This window comes from Vespula pensylvanica, chromosome 3 (assembly GCF_014466175.1).
Source record: "Vespula pensylvanica isolate Volc-1 chromosome 3, ASM1446617v1, whole genome shotgun sequence".
Lineage (NCBI taxonomy): Eukaryota > Metazoa > Arthropoda > Insecta > Hymenoptera > Vespidae > Vespula > Vespula pensylvanica.
The window spans coordinates 2,819,445-2,842,884 of NC_057687.1; the positions used below are offsets into that span (position 1 = coordinate 2,819,445).

The following is a 23,440-nucleotide window of genomic DNA, read 5'->3' on the forward strand; positions in this document are numbered from 1 at the left end:
ATTTGAAAGATCTCTTATTCTAACCAACTAAGATTCTCTTACTCTTACCAAATGTTTCTTCTTTAGCCTACTTTTCTTCCTACGTAATGAACTATTTCTAGCCGTACGTCCGTCTTGACATATGATCGACTCCTCTAGCAACGTCGACGTTGAATTATTAAATGACTTAGGCAAACCTCTGTAATTATCATATAGTAATTTATCAAGTATACCGTAATTAAGCTTGGTAATGAAGATATCAATTTGATACTTACGCAGCATCCAACGATATAGATTTAGTTGGCGGCGATACAACGAGCTGATGCAGAGCTGTCTCCGATTGCGAGATCGAGAATTGCGAGATGGAATCATTGACCTGATTCAATCCGGAGCTCGAAGCTATCTGCGATATGCAAGAAACGCTCCAAGGTCTAGGACCATTCGTTTTCTGTCTCGAACGCATTATAACTTTTGGTGTACTACTATCCAATACCGAACGGTTCTCATTGACGGGCGTTTTATCAAAGTCCTCGATTATTTCTTGCGACATCGACTGCGATTGTGCTCGGCCGAGAGCTCCGCTTTCAAAGCGACGATAGGTCGCGACACTACTCTGCAGATCCTCCGACGAGACAGATTGCCTCTCCCCGTCGGATTCCTCCGTCGTATATTCCCCACTCGCGTCACAGCTGTCTAGGGGCTAGAAAACGGTATCAATTGGCTAGAGGAGGGCCAGATCAGACAAGTAAAGAAGAGGAGGAGTAGCAGGAGGAGTAGGAGAAGGAGAAAGAGGAGGAGAAATAATAATAAAAAGCACGCGACGAGCCTACCTGTAACAAGCCCGTCCTCGCAACTTCATGACCTCTTGCTGAGTTCATTCTCAACCATTCCTTTATACGAGCATATTTCGCCCGGTGATTCATCGTTGCCCCCTTTTTTTCCTCAAATATCAAAGGAGGAAACGTTCTGGGAAAAGTAGCCTGTCTCTCTTCCCTCACCAACTTTTCTACTTCCTTTATCAATCTTCCTATGCTAGCTTTGTCGCTCTTCGCATCGTCATCGCTATCCTTTTCCGGAGTATCCGCTATCGCTGCCACCTCCTCCTCCTCCTCCTCCTCCTCCTCCTCCTCCTCCTCCTCTTCGTCTTCTTCCTCCTCCTCTTCCTCGCGATCGACATTCTTCGTCGGTCTCTTCGATATTCTCTGCTCCTCCATCTCTTCGTTCTCTTTGACTTTAGCCATTCTATCATCGTTTTCTACAAATCGCAGATTCTCATTCATGCTAACACGCGGCGTCTCGTCGAAATCTAATCGAACGACTACGTTTGTCTTCCTCTCCTCCGAACAGACATAATTATTAGCACGGGAGGACGTATAAGTCCATTCTTCCTCGGAGGAATCATCCACCATGTTCGCGGATTCTTCGTTCGCCTGACAACAATCCACCTCCGAATCCGTATCTAAATGTTTGAAATAAAAGATGGCGCAGTTCTTTGATTTTCTGTCGGATCTAAAAAAAAATCGTAACGGTTATCGGGATCTTCAAACATATCGGAAAATTGATCGTGATTAAACTTCTCGACTAGGTCTGTCAGATTGAAAAAAAAAAAAAAAAAGTGTTAAAGAAGATTCTTACGTGTTGAAGGAAGCTGTCTCCTCAATCGGTGATGCACTTGTGGATGGTGTTGGAGAACGACGTCTCTTCAGGGTCTCTTTCGATGGTACGGATTCTTTAGCCTGTTCAGCCGTCTGGTTTCGTATTATCGTCGTCGTAGACGACGTCATCGGTGCGGTATTAGGTGTCGGCGGCATGTCGTCTCTTTCCTCTTCTTCTACGTCAGCCTCTTCCCCCTGGTCTCCCGTTTCTATCGCTACTCCGTGAGCTATTCTAGTGATACTACTTTCTGCCTCCTCGAACTTAGCATCCATCACACAGAATTGACATAATTCATCCTGCAAGAAGAAATCGAATCGGACCAACCGATCAGAATTTAACCGACATCAATCGACGTGTCGAGGTGAGTGAACTCTCGGATTCTTTCGTAAGGCGATCTCGTCTTGTGCAACGTTACTTTAAACGAGGAAGAGAAACGAAAGGAATAAAGGAGAGAGAGAGAGAGAGAGAGAAAAGGGAGAGAGAAAAGCCAGAAAAAAAAACAAAAAATTAATAACGAAAAAAGAGAAGAAGGGAGAAGAAAAGAAAACTAAAATGAATCTAGACTTTCGCCACGTAACGCGAGATTTTGTAAAAGGTCCCGAAGCCAAACAAGCTCGGTAGGCTGATGCACGTGCGCGTCCAATTTCTCAGTACACGCATCTTTTTCTCTTTCTCTCCCTCTCTTGCGGATTACTCGAAGAAGGGTTCAGCGAGACGAAGAAAATCAAAGTTCGAGAGAAGACTCTACGCACTATTCGCGATTAGCCGAAACGTCACTTACACTGAAACGCGCGCTTCGCAAGGCTCTCGAAAATCATTCTCCCAATGAGGGAAAGTAAAAGTAGAAAGGGGGTAGGTAGTAGAAGTGAAATAGTCGGGAGCAACTCGAAGTAGACGACTGCACCGTGACTGAGAAATATTCGTACCCGCACCAAAGTGTTCCTTCCTCCAGTACTTCCCCCTCTCCTTTCTATCCTCTCCCTGCTCCAATCCTTTCGCCTTCCCCTACCCGAACCCACTAATCCGAACTCTTGCCGATAATTACTGCTCGAAAGAAAACCAGCGTCATAATTACAAAGGTAGATACTGTTAATCAGAAACGTTCGAGCACCTAGCTCGAAAAGAGGTTATAACCGTGGTAGATAAGAATCCGATGATAATTAACACGAGATAGAACGAGGGTCAGGATCGAGCAAAATATTGGTGGAAACAAAAAAGAAAAGAAAACAAAAAGAAAAGAAAAACGAAGAAGAAGAAAAAGAAGAATCGATAAAATCTATTGTACGAACCTCAAAGTAGGATCCTTCGTCGATGGATCGAATCTCGGACGAAGCATCGCTATCCGAAAATTCGTTTCTTGAACTATTCGTTCTCTCAGAATCTCTCCTTATTCGAGATCTAAAACGCTTTGTTTGCTTCGTACGAACGTATTTAGAAGTAGTACTAGTAGTAGTAGTAATAGTAGTTGTAGTTGTAGTAGTGCTGTTAGTGATCGTTGTAGTCGGAGTAGTACCAGCGGAGGCAGGAGATTCTCTTCCGGAGCCACAAGATTGTCTGCTACGACTCAAGCGAGGCTGTTTCGTGACCGGCTCCTCGTCGCTCTCGCTACTGCATTGGCAAGAAACGCCACTCTGAAATAACGTATACGTATATACATACATATATACATATATACATGTATATGTATATATGTATTCCCACATGTAGACGCGTATTCTAGACGTATACAGGGTGTCCGATTTCAATCGATCCAATGGAATTGGCTAATCGATAACGAAGAAGAAAGTGTTTCAAGATATCAGTCACGATCCATGGATCTATCGGGACAAATCTTTCCTTTCCTTTCGGACGGTTCGATTTATTTTTTCTTTTTTTTTTTTTTTTTTTTAATACGTCTTATAAGTACATGTCAATTATGTAAATATATATCCTGTACTTATGTATATATTCACGCACGGTGTTCTGAATTTGAAACTAGACACCCTCAACGTTATGCGTTCAGGAATTATCGAATCGACTTTATCGTTCTGATAATCATCACTATGGAAACGGTAGCGACACGATCGTTCGATGTTTTTCAACGAGTTACCTAAAACAACATTCACATCGAAATCTTGTATTACCGATGTAGAACAGTCGAGGAATGGAAATCGATAAAAAAAAAAAAAAAAAAAAAGAAGAAGAAAGAAAGAAAAGAAAAAAAAGATCAAACTGAGAAAAGACATGCTAAGTTGGCAAGAATAACGGGGCCTCTCTTTCAATGTTCCATCTTATTGTTAGTTCGAAGAAATTCTTACCTGGATTTATTTTCTAAGAGGAGATTTATGGACCCACAATTTGCAAAGAGTTATCCTTGTACTCGATCAAAATTGTCTCTCGTACCGTCATTAATATTAGACAATTTGAAAGAACGATCTTTACTTAGTTTTCTCTCTCTCTCCCTCTTTCTTTCTCTAAAGAGAGAGAGAGAGAGAGAGAGAGAGAGGAGAGACCGGTTGAAAAACCTTCGAGAACAAACCCGATCTTTTTTCCAAGGTAGAGACCGATCGAGGACGAGGTAGGAGAGGTAAAGCAGACACACGGTAGATTTTTATAACTTCGTATCCTGTGGAACAGGATAACTCATTGCATAAGCTCTCTTTCTCTCTTTGTCTCTCTTTATCCTCTCTCCTCCTAAGAAACAAAAGCCGTTTGCTGCTCGAAGAGAGAAGTCACGCATCGATACTCTCACAATCAGTGCCAGGCGACAAGTACATACATAACGACGTTTGATGATCTTGATCGACCTTTTTTTTTCAAAAGAAAATTATAACTAAACATTGCGAATGTATCGGTTCCGAGTTACACACGATACGCGAAGGAAGTTCGCCATACTTTCTTAGGTAGCTAACTAACAACTACCCATTGCGTTTGTATTCTCATCGTTACGGTAATTATCTTTGAGAAAGGAAGCAACGCCGGCAGCCAATGAAAAGTCCGAATTTAGGACATCTTCGATGCTGAATAGGCTGATCTCGCGTGAAAGTTTTCGATGATTTATTGTGTGTCTTTCGTGTGGAGATAAAAGCTAGGCTAACTCGCATGAATATGTGTTGTGTATATCAAAGTGAAACTTATTAGTCATCATCGAGAATATCGATTGGGTACAGAAATTCGAGTGATCGACAATTTTAATTTTTTTTTTTTTCTACTACTTCTTCTTCTTCTTCTTTGTGTTTTCCTTTTTGTTACTTACCTTATTGCTCGCTCGCGACGCAAGGGTTTCGATATGACACTGCCACTCGAGTGCACGCAAAAAGAGAAGATGCCAGCGACGCTCGAGCGATCTCGCGACTCTCAATGATTGGGCCGACTGTTGCTGTCGTTGCTTGAACACTCTCTCGCTCAACTTCACGACCGAGCTTACGATACGCCCGTGTGCCTCTATGTCTCGTTGGAGTATCTGAAAGTAAAACGATTGAACATCAGAAATGAGTAAGAATCGTGGGATAACGATAGATCTTTCGGAGAGATCTTCGAGATCTTCGATTATACTATTGAGTTGAAAAAGCTACTACTTGACATGTGACCCCTTCTCCATTACCATTAACTCTTAAATTATACCCCCAACGTAGTAGAAATAAGTCTTCGTTTCTCACGGTACAATTTCGATTTAACGTGGTTTAATAATAACGAGAGAAAGAAGAAAAAAAAAAAAGAAAAATAAAAGATACGTGTCTTCAATTAAAGTTAAATATATAAAAGCATTATCGGTAAGTTTCAGCTGTATTTTCATGATTGCTGTTTCGCGCTTGATAAAATAATATTAAACAAATTGAAAAAAGTATTGTGCGTGTGCGTGTATGTGTTCGTTGTTCATTTGCTTGATTCTAAATAATTCAAATCATCTTTCGAATATTTTTGAAGAAATATCTCTACATTTTTGATCGACCATTATGAAATCTATTCTTTCATTTTTATTCTTATACAAATGTTTATTAACGTCTAATCTTTTATAAAAGACAAATGTATGTACGTTTCCAAGCTAATACAGTAAACGAAAACTATGGCTAAGTTTAAGAGTATTGAGTCATTTCCGATAATCTTAAATCTATCAACGTTGTTTATGTTAGACGATAGTTTGAAGTAGCGATACGCTAGAATCGTTATTTTAAGAATCACGAATGTTATGTCTCGTGGTAATGGCGAAGAGTTCAATACTTCCCTGGCGTTAACTTATGTATACAAATATATGGCCAATGACCCAACGTCATGGTAACTCGTACGACTTAAAAAGGAATGACCATTTGAAATAAAGAATCTGTCCATGGTAAGAATGATCGTTTCAATATTGTAACAAAAGAATTCACGACAAGTTTGAGCACGGTCCAAAGACACCATACCAAAAATCTGTCTTAGAATACCTTCTAACAGGTAAAATATTTTCTGTCAATCTTTGTCCAGGTAAATTTCTCTTGTATAACATTCACTTTGCGAACACGATTGTCGCATAGCAAGGTCTGAAAATTGTGGGAGTTACTTATATAACTGTTTAAATAGTATACGTATAATCAAGACGTTTTTGTATGACTATGAAACTAAAATTTAATAAACTTAACAATTTGTGTTTGTGAATTTTTGTTTGAAAATTTTTAGTATCATTTATGTATTATTTTGCTTTTATTATTATTATTTTTTTTTTTTTTATTGAAATTTGTTATAGAGTAGAATAAGATTTTTATTAATGTACATATATTTTGTCATTATTAAAAATCTTTGAAATATTAGTCTTATTATTTTATTTTAAAAAGAAATGTCACGTATTTTTGGTATTCGTCAAATAATATTTTTTTCTCATATAACACATTCTCAATTTAATACCGTACGAATCTTCATATTACATATCGATTACTTTTAACTTTAAGATAATTCTCTAATAGTTTATTACGTCACTTTTCAGATATGTTCAATATGTTCGATCAAGTACTACCTCGTAAGATAAATGTCCCAGTACTGGACATTGTTAAGAAAATTTTTATAATTTTTTTTATCTTCACAATTATATTGAACATCTGCGACTTTTGAAATACGTATCTATTATGCATCAACTCTTTTTCTATATATTCCACACCTCAAAATCGCAAAACGATGACAAATTATATTTTTAATTTCTTTTTAATAAAAAAGCTCCAATTTGTTCAAATTAGTAGTGGATAACAGTGTAATATTTTTATGACAACTTAATTAAGATCATTCTAATCAAATTTAAATACTGCTGTTATTCTTTTGTTAAGGTCTATTCAAATACTCTATAACCACATGATGTAACATATATATTTTTTCATAAAACTTATAAAATGTAACTTGAGAACGTATTCTCAGTGAAAAAATATATATAAAAAAAATGAACACGAATAAAATTAAATACAATGTTTCAAAATATTTTCTTCGATTTATCTTCATCGTTCCCTATATCTAAATTTGTAAGATACATGATTAATATCACGTATCATACAATCGACAGATTTTTTTCGTTCAAATCTACAAAATATATGCAAATTGTGGAATAAAACGTCCAAACAATGATGTAGACCTTCAATTTTGTTAATATATTATTTTAGAGCGATTGTTCAACAATGATGTTTGTGATGAAGAAAAAATATAATACCTATTCAAATTCGAACTTTTTCAATAATAACAACAACGAAAGAATATACTTCATTTGCCATCATTTACAATTAACGAGAAATTTCTATCATGATGCCTCTGACGGTCTGTAGTTCACAAAGAAGACACCACCAGCAAAAGTGACATAAGCTTTCACGTTAGTTAATTCGAAACAGTTCCAACGACTGATATTTTCATCAGCGTTTTCAGTTAAATCTCTCCACTAATTGGATTATTTCTACCCTACTGAACCTATTCTATCGTCTTAATCTAACAAAATATTAATCTCGATTTTACAAGATTTTTCATGTAAACTTAGACGTTTTCTTTCTTCGATTTCTATACTTTCTTCCCCTCTTTACTTTCTTTATTTTCTCTCTTTACTTTCGATAAAGTATCGAGTAAAATTATAGAACGACTTAACCACTACACGCCATTCGCTTCGTCCATCTTCTCTTATAGAATTAATGTGGGCCGTGCCGATACTTTTTCTCTGGCGACTACACACAGGCCCGAGAGTGAGGTAGGCAGCATTAGCCGCTTTCTGAAACATGGTATTCAACTGGAGGCGATCTTTCAAGGAGGAAGTACGATTAAGCGAAATTATCATTTTCCTGGCTTAGTCTAGCAACGCGCGATACCTGTTGTTAACGTTCTGACTATTTCATATCCCTCCTTTCTGATCAAGAGATGCGCATCCATCATTGCTTACGGTAGATTCACCAAAGGATTTGTTGATCGATGCATTAAAGGTACACATACGCACACGCACGGGTACATATACACACACACATATATATCTCGCAAACACCAATATGTTATAGAAATTAATTGGATCTTTAATAAGAAGATCCAAAGCTTAGGCAATATATGATTTCTAGATACAAGTATATCGAGGATAAATCGAAATTATGACTCGTCTTTTTTAGACAACAACGTCGCGTAACGAGGCAACATAACCGAGAACGTTGGCCCGTTGCTACGATGGCAACGACCTCGCCATCGCATAAGGTCTAATTCAGCCGTTAAACCACTTTAATTTCTACGTTGCTCGTTTCTACCGCTATCTCTCTCTCTCTCTCTCCTTCTCTCTCTCTCTCTCTCTCTCTCTCTCTCTCTCTCTCTCCTCTCTCTCTCTCTCTCTCTCTTTCTCTCTCAGGGAAACAAACGGCCCTTTATTCCTAACGGCCCATCCATCATCGAGAGGACTCGAGTTACCGACGCTCCAAACTAACCACGTGGTTCCATTGAAGTTTTTCATCGTTACAACAAAATGCAAAGTAAAACTAACTCCGGAAACGAATCGAATGGTTAAAGCTCACACGGATCTCCTGCAGTACGTGTGAAACGATTTTTATTTTACTTTATTTTATTTTAGTTTTCTTTTTCTTTTCCTTTTTTTTTTTTTTTTGGTTGTTGTTATTGTCCTCTCTTTCTTCCTGTCTTATCCATCCACGAAGAGTTTCGTCAAAATAATAATCGGATTAGATAAGAGTTGCATGGAATTACACACCCCTCTACCGTTTCGTTCGTGGAATTATCTGGTAGCATAATACAATAAGAAACGATAGGATAACGTGCATGCAAAAGGTTAAACGCGTGGATAAACCGTGCGTGCATTCGCGAAAGAAACGTTCAAATCCTTTACTACTTCCGCGAAGTAAGTCAAGCATTTCGCGTGTGCACTCCCAACTCTTGCTTCGTTCTCTTACATATATACACACACTTACACACACACGTAGGTAGAGACATAAACGAGAGATTAACGAGAAACAAAGGCGTCGAATATTATTCTCCAATCCGCATTAGCCCACTTTCTCTTACGGATTGCGTGCGATTACACGCGATTGTTCTACTTGTCGCTCGAACGGAGATCGATCCTTGTCGCTTCTCGATCGTCGCCGAAAGATTTAGAACTTTAAACGATACGCGATATCGTTTCATAAAGATACTCGGAGAAACTAGGGTTCGTAACTAAGGAAGAAAGAAAAGAATAAATAAAGGGAAAGAAGAAAGATAAAAAGGGGATGTAAAATAAAGAAAGAAAGGAACAGAATATTTTCGCAGCTTCTTTGGAAGGCGACTGTACACGAAGATGCATCGATACATCGATGCATCTACGTCCTAGTACAGTCGCCTTCCCAAATACCAATTCTTACGCAATAAAATAGCCTTCCCTGATAGCCCATGGTACAATTCTTGCACAATGCAATTACCTTTCTCTCGTGAAATAGTAAACGAGAGAAGGATTCTTCGAGAGATGATCACACGGTTAGAGAATATGTATATATATGAGTACGATCGATATGTATATATATATATATATATACATATACATATATATCGATTTTTCCTATCGAACACGCCTGATTTCACTCTTTTTTTAATCCTTCTTTTTTAAGCACACGCTATTCGCGAGATACCATAATATATTATACGGTGCTCGACTTTCCCATGAAAGTCGGAGGAGCGAACGAGTACGTCCTGCCCTCGCATATAACATATACACCTATACGTGACACATATACATACGCATGTATCTATGTTTGTATATGCATATATATATACACACACATACATACAGACACACACATATATATGGGAGTGTACTCATGTATGCGCCTTGAGCATCGTTGAGAAGCCGATTAAAGGAACGACGTAGCGATCGAAGCTTATCGCATCGGCGATATACTTTCACGATAAGCTCGAACAGATGCTAACAAATGGCAGACCACAGTCATAGTCTACACTCAACGTCGACTTGGCGCGTTTTCTCATTCATTTATCGATCCATTTCCCGTCGGGAATGAAACTTTCGTTCGAAGTCAACAGCACATGTTTCCGGTTCCCACTGATAGCCTCATAAAAGAGAGGAAAGAAGAAAAAAAGAAATACTGAAAAGGAGAAAGAGAAAGAGAGAGAGAGAGAGAGAGAGAGAGAGAGAGAGAGAGAGAGAGAAAGAGGAAAAGAGTAGGAGTAAACATTTATTTTCCATACACGGTAGCATCGATCCTTTTCCTTTCTCCATCAATCCCAACACTTTCAGCTCGTTGCTTATCGCTTGCAATTTTGTAATCAGTAGGAATTACCGTTCTCGCACCCTTCACCTTTGCGAAGGGTCAATACTCGGAACTCTCGATGGCGTATATATGTAGCAATTTCTATTTTTATAATTCTATTATATTCGCTCGAATTATGTCTACGCGATTATATCGACAAATTAAGATCGAAAATTAAGATAAAAAGCAATTGTTCAAAACGTTCGAACGAATTCAATGTTATCTTTATTGAAGTATTCATGTCTAAAAATATTCTTAGATCAACGTGGATATCGTAACTTTTAAAATAGAATAAATTTTGTTTTTTTTTTTGTATTTCTCCTCTTTTGTATTCACGTTTATTTTTATTTTCTTTTTACTCTTGTATTCATTTTTGTTTAAAGTAAAATATTAAAAGTAAAATATATGAAGCAAAACTTTTTAAATAAGCGAAATATTATAGTTTTTTTTTTTTTGTAATTATATACATACGAAGAAATTATTTCTCTACTATGTGAAGTAATGTACGTGCGTGAAAAATTGAAAAGAAATTATTGATTAATTGTATAGAAGTAAACGAAAGAAAATATCGATCGATACAAAACGTATATAGATATTTATGTTCTATTCGAGTATCTGATAAAGAATGTATATAAAGCTTATCTTATACATATATGTATACATACATATATATTTTTTGTATCATTGTAGAACTAATAATGATTTTTGTAATGCTTCGTAAAGCAATATTAGTCTTTTTCTCTCCCCCTCCCCCCTCTCTCTTTTTCATATCGATAAACTCACAAATTTAAAACGCTATTCACTTTCTAGAAAAGAAATTATCTCCTTCGAAAGGATAAAGAAAATAAAGAAAATAAATCATAGTTAAAAATATGATTAAAAACTGTCTTGATACCTTAACCGTAAGTTTGTACACGAACATATATGTCTGTAAAAATCTAATAAAATGAAAGGTATTTTTCTTCTAAGAGAGGTGGCAACTATTTTCACAGCGAGACGTCGATAATCGATCGAAAGTGGCATAACGGTAAGAAACTCATGGATAAGAAACAAAAAGAAAAAAAAGAAACAAAAGGAAAAGAAAGAAAGAAAAAAGAAAAGAAAAGAAAGAAAGAAGGAAAGAAAGAAATTACGGTTAGACAGTATGTACCAAATTAGATACAATATTTTTGCTTTCTTCTTTTTATTCTTTCTTTTTCCTTTCTTCTTTATCTTATAACTCTTTCTATTCTAAACAGATCGAAAACGGTAGACCGATATTCGTAGGCGTGGTTTTATCCCTCAAAGCGATTTTAAGAATACAACAACGACAACGACGACAACGACAATCAACCGACAGAAACTCTTATATCGTTTCGAGGAACAGATCGTGCTCGGATCGGTCCGCAACACCACAATTTACCACGACTGTTCTTTCTCTATCTAACCCGACCGATCGATCTTAAATTTTCTCTTTTCTCCTATATAAACCGTAACGGAGCCATTATCGACGTCGACATCGGCATCGACATCGACATCGACATCGACATCGTCGAGACACGTACGAGAAGCGGAACCATTTTCGAACTTGCATTTCGACATAGTTCGTAGAAAGAAAACAAAACATAATGATAATTAAAAAAAAAAGAGAGATATTAAGAACGAAAGAAAAAATAAAAGGAAGAAGGTTCTCCTTAACTCGTCACGATTCTTTCCTCGAACATCCACGCTCCTGTCGGCTAACAAGTTCTAGATTCGTTTCGAGCACGAGCCAATGGAAACCGAGCCTCCTCTTCTTTTTATTATTATTCTCCGAGGCCATTAACGGTACAGTTTTTACATCTTCTTAAAGAAGAAAAAGAAGACGAAGAAGAAAGGAGAAACCACGAGACACGAAAATACAGAGAGACTGCAAAAGTTTGCGCTTCTTCGTGTCGTTTTTTCGCACGTACGTCATCAGTCCTTTGATTTATGTATCCTTTCCTAAAATCAAGAAGACACGTGTTCGCCATGTTCCTGGTAACGAAGCTGAAGATGTAAAACAGTCCGTGTGTAATCAATTCAAAATAATCAACGTAGTAATTTATCCAGAGAAATTGAGACATCGATGATAGTTATTAATCGATTGCATACTTCAAACATGACGATTGTAATTTTATCCTTCGTCGAGGGTCATTGCCGGAGATTTTTTATTAATAATTCATTATGACGCTCGACTGGATTTCTTCGAGGTGAACGAAGCCCCGAAGAACGTTGTCGCGTTAAAGTCGAGCGTGAGATGAGTTGATCGCTCGTAAGGTTTCCTTCAACTTTTCCATCGATGGAGATCTCAACTCTTACACCGTAAGAAAAAGAACGAGGAAAAACAGGGATAGAGAGAGAGAGAGAGAGAGAGAGAGAGAGAGAGAGAGAGAGAGAGAGAGAGAGAAAGAAATAAAAAGAACGAATAAACGTCAACCCCGTAGTTCGAAACAACTCTTTTAATGTGTCTATGGTTTAAGAAAGTGACGCACGCATACCTCGACTTTATCGAGAGCGAACTCAAACGGGAAAGTAAATCCTTCGAATAACAATGACGGCGTTATCGTTCCTGAGATTCCTAAGAGTCGTATTTCTTTGGACGTGAAGAAGATAAACAATTTGAGAAGGATCTCCGAGATTTAATCCCTATTTTACGTACTCACTCACTATGATCATCATTGTAAGCACGAGGTGATAATGATAATGATTAACAAAAATTCTCTTATTCCCTTTCACTTAGAATGCAACGTAGTCCGATGATGCAATCACAACATTACTGGTTTCCATTACATACCTTCGTAATCACGTCGCAGTCAACATCTGTGAAACTTACATTTCTAAAATAGTTTTAGTCTTATCCTTCCTTTGTCCTTTTCTCTTAATCACTTTATATCATTCGATCTACTTGAGTAGTATGTAATTGACTTTCACGGTGGTAATACGCGATAAGACCGTCGATTTCTACATTGGAACTACTTTTCTCATTCATAGTTACACCTTTCTCTAATAAGAAATCTTTTTCTCTATGTACACATATGTCTATGTATTATATGAGTATTTATATTTGCCTATGTACTCGTCTTGTATAACCCGAACAAATTGAATTGCGGTTTTTGCGAAATGCAGATGGATTACCTAATACGTGTCCCGTGAAATATTGTTATAGAATTACGAGTTCGGTGCGGAAAGTTCGTGTGTAGGTACTACTGGATCGAGTTACGATCGTCGTTGGATCACGATCAGCACCGGGTAGATTACAAGCGATGAGAAATCGGACGATTCTAGTGACGACGACGACGACGACGACGACGACGACGAATAAGACGACGAATAAGACGACAACGTGTCTACAAACGTGTGTGTACGTGGGTTCGATCACGAAGCCGGTTATGCTTATCTACGAGAGAGTATAACGATCGCAAAGAAAATGATTATCGATTTAAATATTATGATCGTTCATAGGGACACGTTGACACATTTATTGTTCGATAATACGATATGTCTATCTAATATGTATTATCGACAGTTTATTTCTTTTTTTATTTTTCATTTTTTTTATTTCTTTTTTTTTTAAACAAGGATACGGCCAGATCTCTTATTGTTATTTTTTTTTTTTTATACCGAATTTCTTGACACAGCGATATACTTGATATAACGATAAACGAATTTAACAAATATCATGAATTTTTAACCTGCGATATTAATAGCCAATTGTACGAGTTAATTACTACAATTCGATATCTCGCTAAGTCATCTCTAATTCCAGTTCTCTTTGTTGTTCCATTTTCACTCGATGAATTAAACTCAACGACAACGATACGAAATGGTGTGAACCACACCTAAGGTGATACAACCTCCGGAGAAAGGAACAACCTCCGCGTTCCTAGACAAATAGTCAAGATAATTAATAAAGCTCTTACTTTGTCAGTATCAAGAATAAAACGAATTATATCGATCGTACGGATTAAAACGATTTTCTCATACTTTTTAATACCCGAATTTCGAACGAACGATTTCAATGGAAACGAAAGGGACATCGTTGCATGACTCGACGTTTACATTTTAATTGCTATCGAAAGCAAAGCAATAATATAACTTGAAGCAGTCGCGACTCGTAATCTGTTATAACTAGTCAAAGTCGTTTGACAGGTAATACGACTGCGACAGGTGATTCGTCAGATGCTGCTACTAATACTGTCTGTCTCTCTTATTCTTGCTCTCTCTCTCTCTCTCACGCATTATACATACACGCATACAAGTATCTACAATATACACACGAGTCTCTCGAAACATTCCAGTGGTTCAATGTGCTCATCCTGGATGGAAACACTATACGTGGATCGGGCAATGTTCACGTCGTCTATACGTTCACTCACATCATATTATTATTAAAAGGAATAAAAAGAATAAAAAGAAAAAAAAAAAAATGAAAAGAAAAAAATATATACTCATCATACTAACGGTGCGTCATTTTCTTTAGTAGTATCATACATTTTCTAATTACCGAGCGTTTGCATAATAGATTTCTCTACTCGTCGGAGAGCGTCACGTTGAGCCTTGAAACGTTGAAGGTGGAACGTGGAAACGAAATCTTTTTCTTATTTATAGATGTTGCCGCTGCGTGATATAGTGAAAGTGCTAAATAAATGATCACGGTACGATCCTTCGATAAATTCTCTCTCTCTCTCTCTCTCTCTCTCTCTCTCTCTCTCTCTCTCTCTCTCTCTCTCTCTCTCTGTCTCTCTCCTTAACTAATAGCTCTAGCACAGAGAAATTGAATCAAAGCAAAGAACGAAAGATGAAGTAGACCGTTACAGTTATGCATCCTCGTATTTTCCGTACGCAACGTACGCGTTTTCGATTTATTTATACGTAATGCTTTTTCTTTACGTACGTACGTACGTACGTATCTGTGTATATATTATATGCATGCATGTACGTACGTGCAAACATATGTATATGAACGAGAGAAAAAAAAAAGGAAGAAAAAGAAAGATCCTATAAAGAAGAAGTAAATGAATCTCGAAAATGAGCGCGTCTCGAATCGAGCGCATTCGCACCGTTACTTTATCAACCAGAAATCACGTTCATTCGTCGTATACGACCTAAATTGTCATAAGATTCATTGGCTCACATAAGCGAAATCCGATTAACCTAAAACGTTTGAGAAAAAAGTTTCTTTCATAATATCAGATAAAAGTATACTCGATATCTCGATATCTTTATCTCTACTTCATTAAATAGATTCGTTGGTGTGAACGATCATAATCTTTCTTAGCTTTTCTACCGTCCAACGAGTTTTATATTTAGAGCTTTCTGGACTTGGATAGATGCCACACGAGATTATGAAAATTTATTATAGCGAATACGTAAAAAAAAAAAAAGACAAAAATGAAAAATAGAAAGTAGAAAAAAAAAGTTCGTTCAACTTTGTGATCGAACGAAAAGAATTATTCAACGTGGAACTTAACGAATCAAATTTTCAATAATATGATTTATTATCTCGTACAGAGAATTACAGGATGAACGATGAAGATTCGCGTTGAGATAAAAGCTTAGCGAGTAGGTGGCCTAAACTACATGAAACAGATACACATATATACATACATACATAAGACAAGCATATATACAACATACACATACATAAGAAAGATCGAAAGGAATCGTGCCAACGTTTCGACATTTTCACGACACACGTGGAACACTTCCGGCTCGAAATCTTGTCAAAGTAGCACATATATACAGGACATAAATGCATACATACGAACGTACGTATATACATACATACATACATACATACATACATACGTGAGTACATAAATGCGAGAGGAACGTACGAGAGCGAACGGATAGCAGAAACGTTCCGCTGTTCTCTGCTGCTGCTGCTTGCGAAGCACAGAAAAGTATTTTTGGAGTCGCACCACAGCTCGTCACTCGAACGAACGAACGAACGAACTTACCATCCACGAAGTCGAAATTATTGACCTCTTTACAGGAGCATCTGCGGCCCGGCAGTTGGGTCCAACTGCGAAACGCAACTACTATCAGGCAAAACGGCTGTTAAGTAGAGCGTGTAATTTCCTCGTAAAAGGACACGAAGAGAGACAACGACAACGACAACGACAACGACAACGACAACGACAACGACAACGACAATAACAACGACAACGATAATGATGACGATGAAGATTCAAGTATGCAAACTGACGACAATGAAAACCCTCGTTGTTTTCTTTTCTCTTTCTCAACTAGATAAAAAACTTAACGATTTTCTTGATAGGCGACGTGATCACGTTCTACTTTATTTCGAGATCGTTTCGAGAGTTGGATCGTTTCTATTGCTTTACGAAGAACTATAAAACACTTCGTAATAACGAAAGAAGAAAAAAAAAAGAAAAAGAGAAAGAGAAAAAAGAAAAAAGAGGGGAGGAGGTGGAAGAGGAGAAGGAAAAAAGAAGTGGACGAAGAAACGTTTCAAGGTTTCATCTAAAGAACCAAGATCTATTTTCTCTTAATATGGCCAATTCCGCGTGAACTCGTCCGACCTCAAACGACCGACTTCGATAACCGCGAATGTCGTTCATCCGAACGGTGCCTCTCCACGTGGTCGCATAAGGTGTCTGGGTTGAACGATCCTACCCAAGCGATATATACACTCGACGTATTCGAGCCAACGATCCACCGAGAGAGAACCTTGGATAGTACGGAAAAACAATAGCCAGACTCGAGGAACTCGATCCATCGATCGAGAAAAAGTACCCCGGTTGGTTACTCGTTTGACTTCGTCTATAGCTAGAAAAGTAATCGACCGATCCGATCTACATCTATTTTCTATAATAGATAATCAAAAATGAATAATCTTAAAGACGAAGAAAATGTGATCGACAAAAATATATTACATATATATTTTTGTCAATATAATCAATAATTTAAAATAGAAACGAATTCAACCCTCTATCATCAATCTATTATCTCTAGGATTTATTATCTATAGGATTTTCTTATTTTCTAATTAAAAAGACAGTAAGTCGTGTATAATGTAAGTTTCGAAAGTAAAATTGGATGATAAGGACGTTACGTTACCGAAACGTATATCCACTCCAGCAAAAAGAGGATCCACGAGGAGATCGAATCTCGTCGTAATAGCGAGAATACACGAAGGAAAATAACCGTCGATGCATTCGATCTTCTTAAAACAGTAGTCCCGATGACGATGATGATGACGACGACAAAGACGACGACGACGACGACGACGACGACGACAAAGACGACGATGTTGATGATAACGACGATAACGACGAAGAGGACGACGATGATGACGACAACAAGGATGAGCTAGCAACAGGAAAGAGAAGGGCGTCCTCAAGAAGCAGCTTACAGCAACACGAGTATCAGCGTTGCTAGCTACGATGGTTGCTTCTTTCCGCTTTTGTCTTTTCTCCGTCCATTCGTTGCTAGACGGTGTACGGACGGCATCGAGATGGATAATCTTCAGTTCCTCTTTCGACTCGTACTTGCGTCTCCTTCCTAGACAGCCCCCACTGAACTTGCTGGTCTTCTTTTCAACCGATTCACCGCGCAGGCGCACCAAAGACCGACGCTTCTCTCTCTCTCTCTCTCTCTCTCTCTCTCTCTCGCTCTCTCTTTTTCTCTTCTTATTCTTCTTCTCGTCTGCGGCAAAAAACTTTCCGCCCACGTAAGTAAAGAAAGAGAGAGGAAGACGATTGTGATCACGAAAATCAAGATTCTCTTCCGCGTGGCGAGTGGACGACTCGTCGAACGTTCATCGGACTTATCGGCAAGGGCAAGAAGAGGAAAGGAAGGTTGAGGATCGAAGGGAGGGTCGTTTATGAGTCTTAAGACGAATCGAACACGTGAAAGCACACATCCTTGTTGTGTGGTCCAGCACGCGTTGTGTCGTAATAATGATGATGATAAAAAGAATAAAAAAAATAATAATAATACAAATACAAAATAAAAAAATACCTCCCACCCTCGAAAAAAGAAACAAAACCTTTAAAAAAAGAAAAAAAAGAAAAAAAGAAAGAAAGAAGAAAAAAAAAGAATCGAATAAAAAATTACGCGAGAGGTACACGCACAGGCGGATACATTATCCAACCATCCACCACCGTTACTATCTACTACCACTTGGCTTGGTTAAATCGAATAGAACTAACTAACGTCTAGGAACAACGAGCACCGGCTAAGAAGAAGATGAAGAGGAATAAGGAGAAGCCGAGAAACGAGTCCAGACGCGAAGATCGCCGGCAAAGAAAGAAAGGAACTAGCTCTTCTGGCCTGTTGCTTCTATACGAAAGAGGGAGGGGGTGGTGGGATAAGGAGGAGGAAGGGGGTCTTGGAGGGAAAGATGGAAAGAAGATGAAGAGAGAAAGAGAGATAAGGAAAGGGGCGGGAATCTCTCGAAGCAAACGTGCTTTGCGTCCCTTCCTCGTCCAGCGACGCCACGAAGAGCGAACACACTCTGCGACTACGGACCTGCAGCCGGCAGCAGAGGCCAGCTGCTACTCGCTCAAAGCACGAACACGCGCGAACCGAACCGCCTTCGGCCAACGTCGGCTTCAAACAAAACTACGGACTTTGTTCGTCGTTGCTCGCGTGCTCATGGGCGAGCAACTAACACGTATACATGCATATATACATACGTACGTACATAAGTACACGGACACCGTATACACAAGAGAGCACGAGCGTCCCCTCACGTTTACTATTTAGTGCCCACGCACTCTCAGGGGCTTATACTATACACTTTTTCGCTCCGTTGGTATGTTCCTATGCATTGTAGGGGAAAAAAAAAAAAAAAGGAAAAAGAAAAAGAAAAAAGGAGAAATAAACTAAAGGGGTCTCTCTCGGGTGAATTCGAAACGATGCTGACTCGGAACCGAACTGACCCGAAACGCAACCAACGAACGAAAAGGAAACGCGTGCCGCATGCGAACTTGCTTCGTATGAATACCCCTCTTTTTTTTCTTTTTTCGTTTTGTTTTGTTTTGCTTATTATTATTTCTTTTCTTTTTCTTTTTTTTTTTTTTCATTCATCATATATATTTAAGTATACCGTGTAGATCGAAAAATCGACGATCTTGATTCATGCGGGCCGGCCATTCGGTAGAAATAATCGTTCTATCGTTGATACGTATGTATGTATATATATATGTATGTATGTATATGCTACGGGTAGAAACTTCCACGGGGAAAGTGTGAGAAACTGCAGCCGGAAATTATAGGCAAGATCGTATCTGTTGTACGTCAACTTTACGTAGAGTACGTATGTACTTTACGCGATGTCCGAGTGACGCATACCGAATATCTCTCTAAGACATACAATACATCCTCTTAGAAAATCGTATCCTTTATTATCAAGATCGTCCTCGACGCAAATAATTCATGGGGTAATCGTGTCGAGGAGAAATGGAGAAATGGAGAAATGGAGGGTAACGGAGAAAGAGCGGGAAAAATATGGAAAAACACCCTTAAAAATTTCTTAAGAGTAATAGAAACAACACTTTCGTCCGAGCAAGCTAGTCGTTGATAGGACGGTTAAAATGACCGTGAACGTTACTCAACGTCAACCATATATTTCCATGTGCGTTATGTTAGAGTGAAAGTTACGTTAGTTTAGCGGAGGTAGTCAAAAGATGGCCGCTTATGTGACTCACAGGGGACAACAATGGATTGTAGAAAGAATCTGCCGAAGAGCCAATCTCGCTTATAAAGGCAATTGCCACTCGTTCCTACTCGCTGTTTAGCGACACGCGTGTTTCCTTTATAGATACAACGTAACAGTTTGTAATAGAGTTCGACGAATTCGCTAGTGCATCCTCCGTTCGTGTAACTCCGTTCCGTTAAATTGCAATTGCGGATAAAAATTTTACGAAAAAGAAAGAAAAAAGAGAAGACATTCGCATATCTATTCTATTTATATTCTATCGACGAATTTCTAATTATTTGTTTTTATGCTTTTTGTTTCTCTGTTTTTTTGCTGAAAACAAAAATATTAACGATCATATTAAAAGAATATTTATTTAATTCTAAACATCGAAACATTATATCCTATATAAGTTTGAATACTCGATTCGTCACGCTTTCTCCGAAATTTTTCCAACAACAGAGTGAGTAGTACTAACAGCGGAGTCTTCGCTCACTCTCTCAACATTCAAATATAACGATCGCCTCGAGATACTAAACCGCAATGGTTTATCTAAATTGCAGTTTACGAGCAACGAGAGATCTTGCGGTAATCCCATTTCGATCGTATTAATCTTTAATTATTTTTTTTTTGTTTTCTTTCTTTTTTCCTTTTTTCGGTCGTTTCGTGTTTCGTGACTACGGTTGGAAAGCTATTTATCTTATGAAAAGAAATATCCTGGAAAGCAGCGTCATCCATTTGTTATTCACTGGAAACCGTAATCTCTTGTACTACTCATGGCTTACCGGTTTTTATTGCTCTATTACACATCAATCGTTTGCACGTTCCCGCCAGTTGTTGAAGAGTAATAATACATACTAAGAGCCACATTCGATGAGAAGTGATCGCGCATGTGAGTGAAAGGACGACTTTATCAACCTCATCTTTACTGACTCAGACTCAGTAACTACCAGCGATGTAATGACAATTCCCCGAAGCAAGGTGGCGGTACTTATCGCGATATAACTCGACTCCAACGCTCTTATCTACTTCAGGTAAATATTTCAACCCACGTCAGATATATAAAAAATAAAATTCTTAGCTAATTAAACAAAGAATATTCAGCTAGTGGATTAAAAAAAGAAACAAGAAAAGAAAAAAGAAAGACAAAACAAACAGAACACGTGAAATTCCATGGATTTGAAAATTGTATAATTTGACGAGTTATTGAACGTCCTTGTAATTGTTTCGCTTATTACATGAATCATCAGTTATGATCAGTTATTTTAAGAACGAAACTAACACGACTTACCATATGCTCCATTGCCTTTTCTTCTAATTCTGCTAAAGTCCAATCTACGTGAAAACTCAATGGCTTCAAACGCGATTCCATTTCTCGTAACCATTTTCTTAAACATCTCACTTCGTGTTCAAAGTCTGTTAAAAAAAAAAAAAAAAAAAAAAATCGAGAATTATGATTATGCAAAGCACTCAGAGGATTCAAATTATTTCTTGATAGAAATAGTAAACAATTACCTGCAGATACGTCCTGTTCGTCGGACACAGTCCGTTCTACAGGTGCCATAATTTGTTCTACTAATTCCCACTTTGCATTCAAATGATTAACACGCCACGCCACTTCATCTTTTAATGCAGGGGTGCATGCTACTAATTTTTCTGCTTGTTCGTTGAACAATTTTCTTCTATATGCCCTACGTCGCAACTCCTCCATGTGAGCCTAAAAATATATGATTAAAATGTTTAGATTAGATGTACGATTTAAAAAGAAATACAAGGGATAGAAAAATAAGAATATCTTAATGTAAGTTTACATACCGCACGTAGGCTTTTGTCCAAAAGATTTTCTTCTTTAGAATAAACTAATTCCTGAAGGACTCTTAACCACGAATAAAGCTCTGAAAATTGGCAACTAACTTCCTTCAAACTCCAGGACTGAGTGGATACGTCTGTCTCGTCCCAGGTTAATTCACCATTAGCTTCCTATCGGAAAGTATATAGCAATTTTTTAAATTCAATCTGCGGTACGTATTGCTGAGATTTATTCCATTCTCCTTACCTTACAACTATCTATTAAATTAGTATCCATAATATAATCATAATTGGACCGTATTGCGGCCCAAAAGTCATCTTTGCTATCTTCTCTGTTAGTCCACATTCTTTGACATTGCATTTGTTTTGGATCTTTTCTAAAAATACAAATATTTAACGTTAGTGTTACAATTTAGAATATTGCACGCGTATACAAAATAAATATAGAAATAACGACTAAAAGATAAACCTTTTTTTGGTAAGACTGTTGTACGGTCTTTCTAACGGCATGCTCACTTGCTTCCGCCTTTCTAGACTGTTGCTAGAAGGCTGAAGTGAGGATAGAGAGAAACTCATCTTCATTGCCTTGCGGTGATCTGAAAAAACGAAATGACAAATTAAAAACAAAGTACTTTGTTATCGCAACTATAAATCAATTTAATCGAATATTTGTAAACCTAGAGATAAATCGACGACGATACGTTGTTTACAAAATAAATACGTAACGAGTTTATAAATTTCAAACACTAGTTATAAAAAAAATAAGGAGTTAAAGTGCCACGACATTTATTTATTTGATAATAAAAGATTCTCAAATATGTTTACTTATCTCATAGAGGTTATAATAAACAACTATACAAGTAAAAGATATAAAGCTACTTTGCAATAATCAAACACAATAACTAGTTAATAACTTACATATAAACCAAAATAGAAAGGTTCAATAACCTTTTTAAAATTCATGTCACTTGCTACACAAGATATAAAACTTTGTAACGTACATTTTCAAAGCATCGACGTATACGTGTATATATACACGTACATATATATATACATGTATAACATAACCACGATGCATAAGTATGAAAAAATATAAGTAGGAAACGTAAGCGTAATAAAAGGATATTAACATTCACTTGGTCACCTTTTCCACGAAAGTGTAGTTATCGCGCCACAAAAGACTCGCATACATATGCGTATCACATTTTTTTTAATGGACTCGCGTGTCTCACACGTTCTACGTAAAAAAGACGAAGAAACGATGATAGTAAGGTCGAGTATCGCATTACACGCGTGTACATTTTCCACAGGTGCAACGATGAACGTACATTTGAAAACTTGTAGCGAGTGGTGTATAATAACGATGGTAAAGAATGATAAACGACAAATGTTGCTGCTAGCCGGAACTCTAAGATTTTAACACCTCACGCGCGAATTTGCATAGGCCTTAAAGAAAACTAGATAAACGGGAGGAATGAAAAAGAGACAGGATAACGGCGCGGGGAGAGCTTGGTGTCGTTGTCATCTTCGTATGATTGTATGCGTGTATGTATATCGCTTTGCTAGTGGTAGTGATATCGATGGTGGTGGGGTAGTATCGCAAAGAGATGAGCGGGGGGGGGGG

General features: G+C 37.7%; 1 protein-coding gene and 1 long non-coding RNA gene across 10 annotated transcripts in view; one reads left to right on the forward strand and one right to left on the reverse strand.

The window, feature by feature from the left end:
* Positions 1–23,440, reverse strand: part of LOC122627569 (inner centromere protein A) — a 45,850-nt gene that overhangs the window by 21,387 nt on the left and 1,023 nt on the right. For 5 of the 9 annotated variants that reach the window (XM_043808775.1, XM_043808773.1, XM_043808768.1 and 2 more), the window contains exons 2-12: positions 22,286–22,414; positions 22,064–22,193; positions 21,823–21,987; positions 21,523–21,724; positions 21,299–21,423; positions 4,871–5,077; positions 2,925–3,266; positions 1,615–1,931; positions 810–1,488; positions 255–679; positions 49–178 (exon numbers count right to left, since the gene is read on the reverse strand). In XM_043808775.1, the coding sequence (XP_043664710.1) occupies positions 49–178; positions 255–679; positions 810–1,488; positions 1,615–1,931; positions 2,925–3,266; positions 4,871–5,077; positions 21,299–21,423; positions 21,523–21,724; positions 21,823–21,987; positions 22,064–22,193; positions 22,286–22,398 (2,835 nt within the window). In that variant the 5' untranslated portion in view covers positions 22,399–22,414. Of the gene's footprint in view, positions 1–48; positions 179–254; positions 680–809; positions 1,489–1,614; positions 1,932–2,924; positions 3,267–4,870; positions 5,078–21,298; positions 21,424–21,522; positions 21,725–21,822; positions 21,988–22,063; positions 22,194–22,285; positions 22,415–22,734; positions 22,923–22,946; positions 23,398–23,440 lie in introns of those variants that run through there. The other 4 variants (XM_043808771.1, XM_043808772.1, XM_043808770.1 and 1 more) reach the window with 4 other exon arrangements.
* LOC122627581 lies at positions 16,199–18,299 on the forward strand. The gene is made up of 2 exons (XR_006326870.1): positions 16,199–16,534; positions 16,621–18,299. It is a non-coding gene; the product is annotated as an uncharacterized LOC122627581 (long non-coding RNA).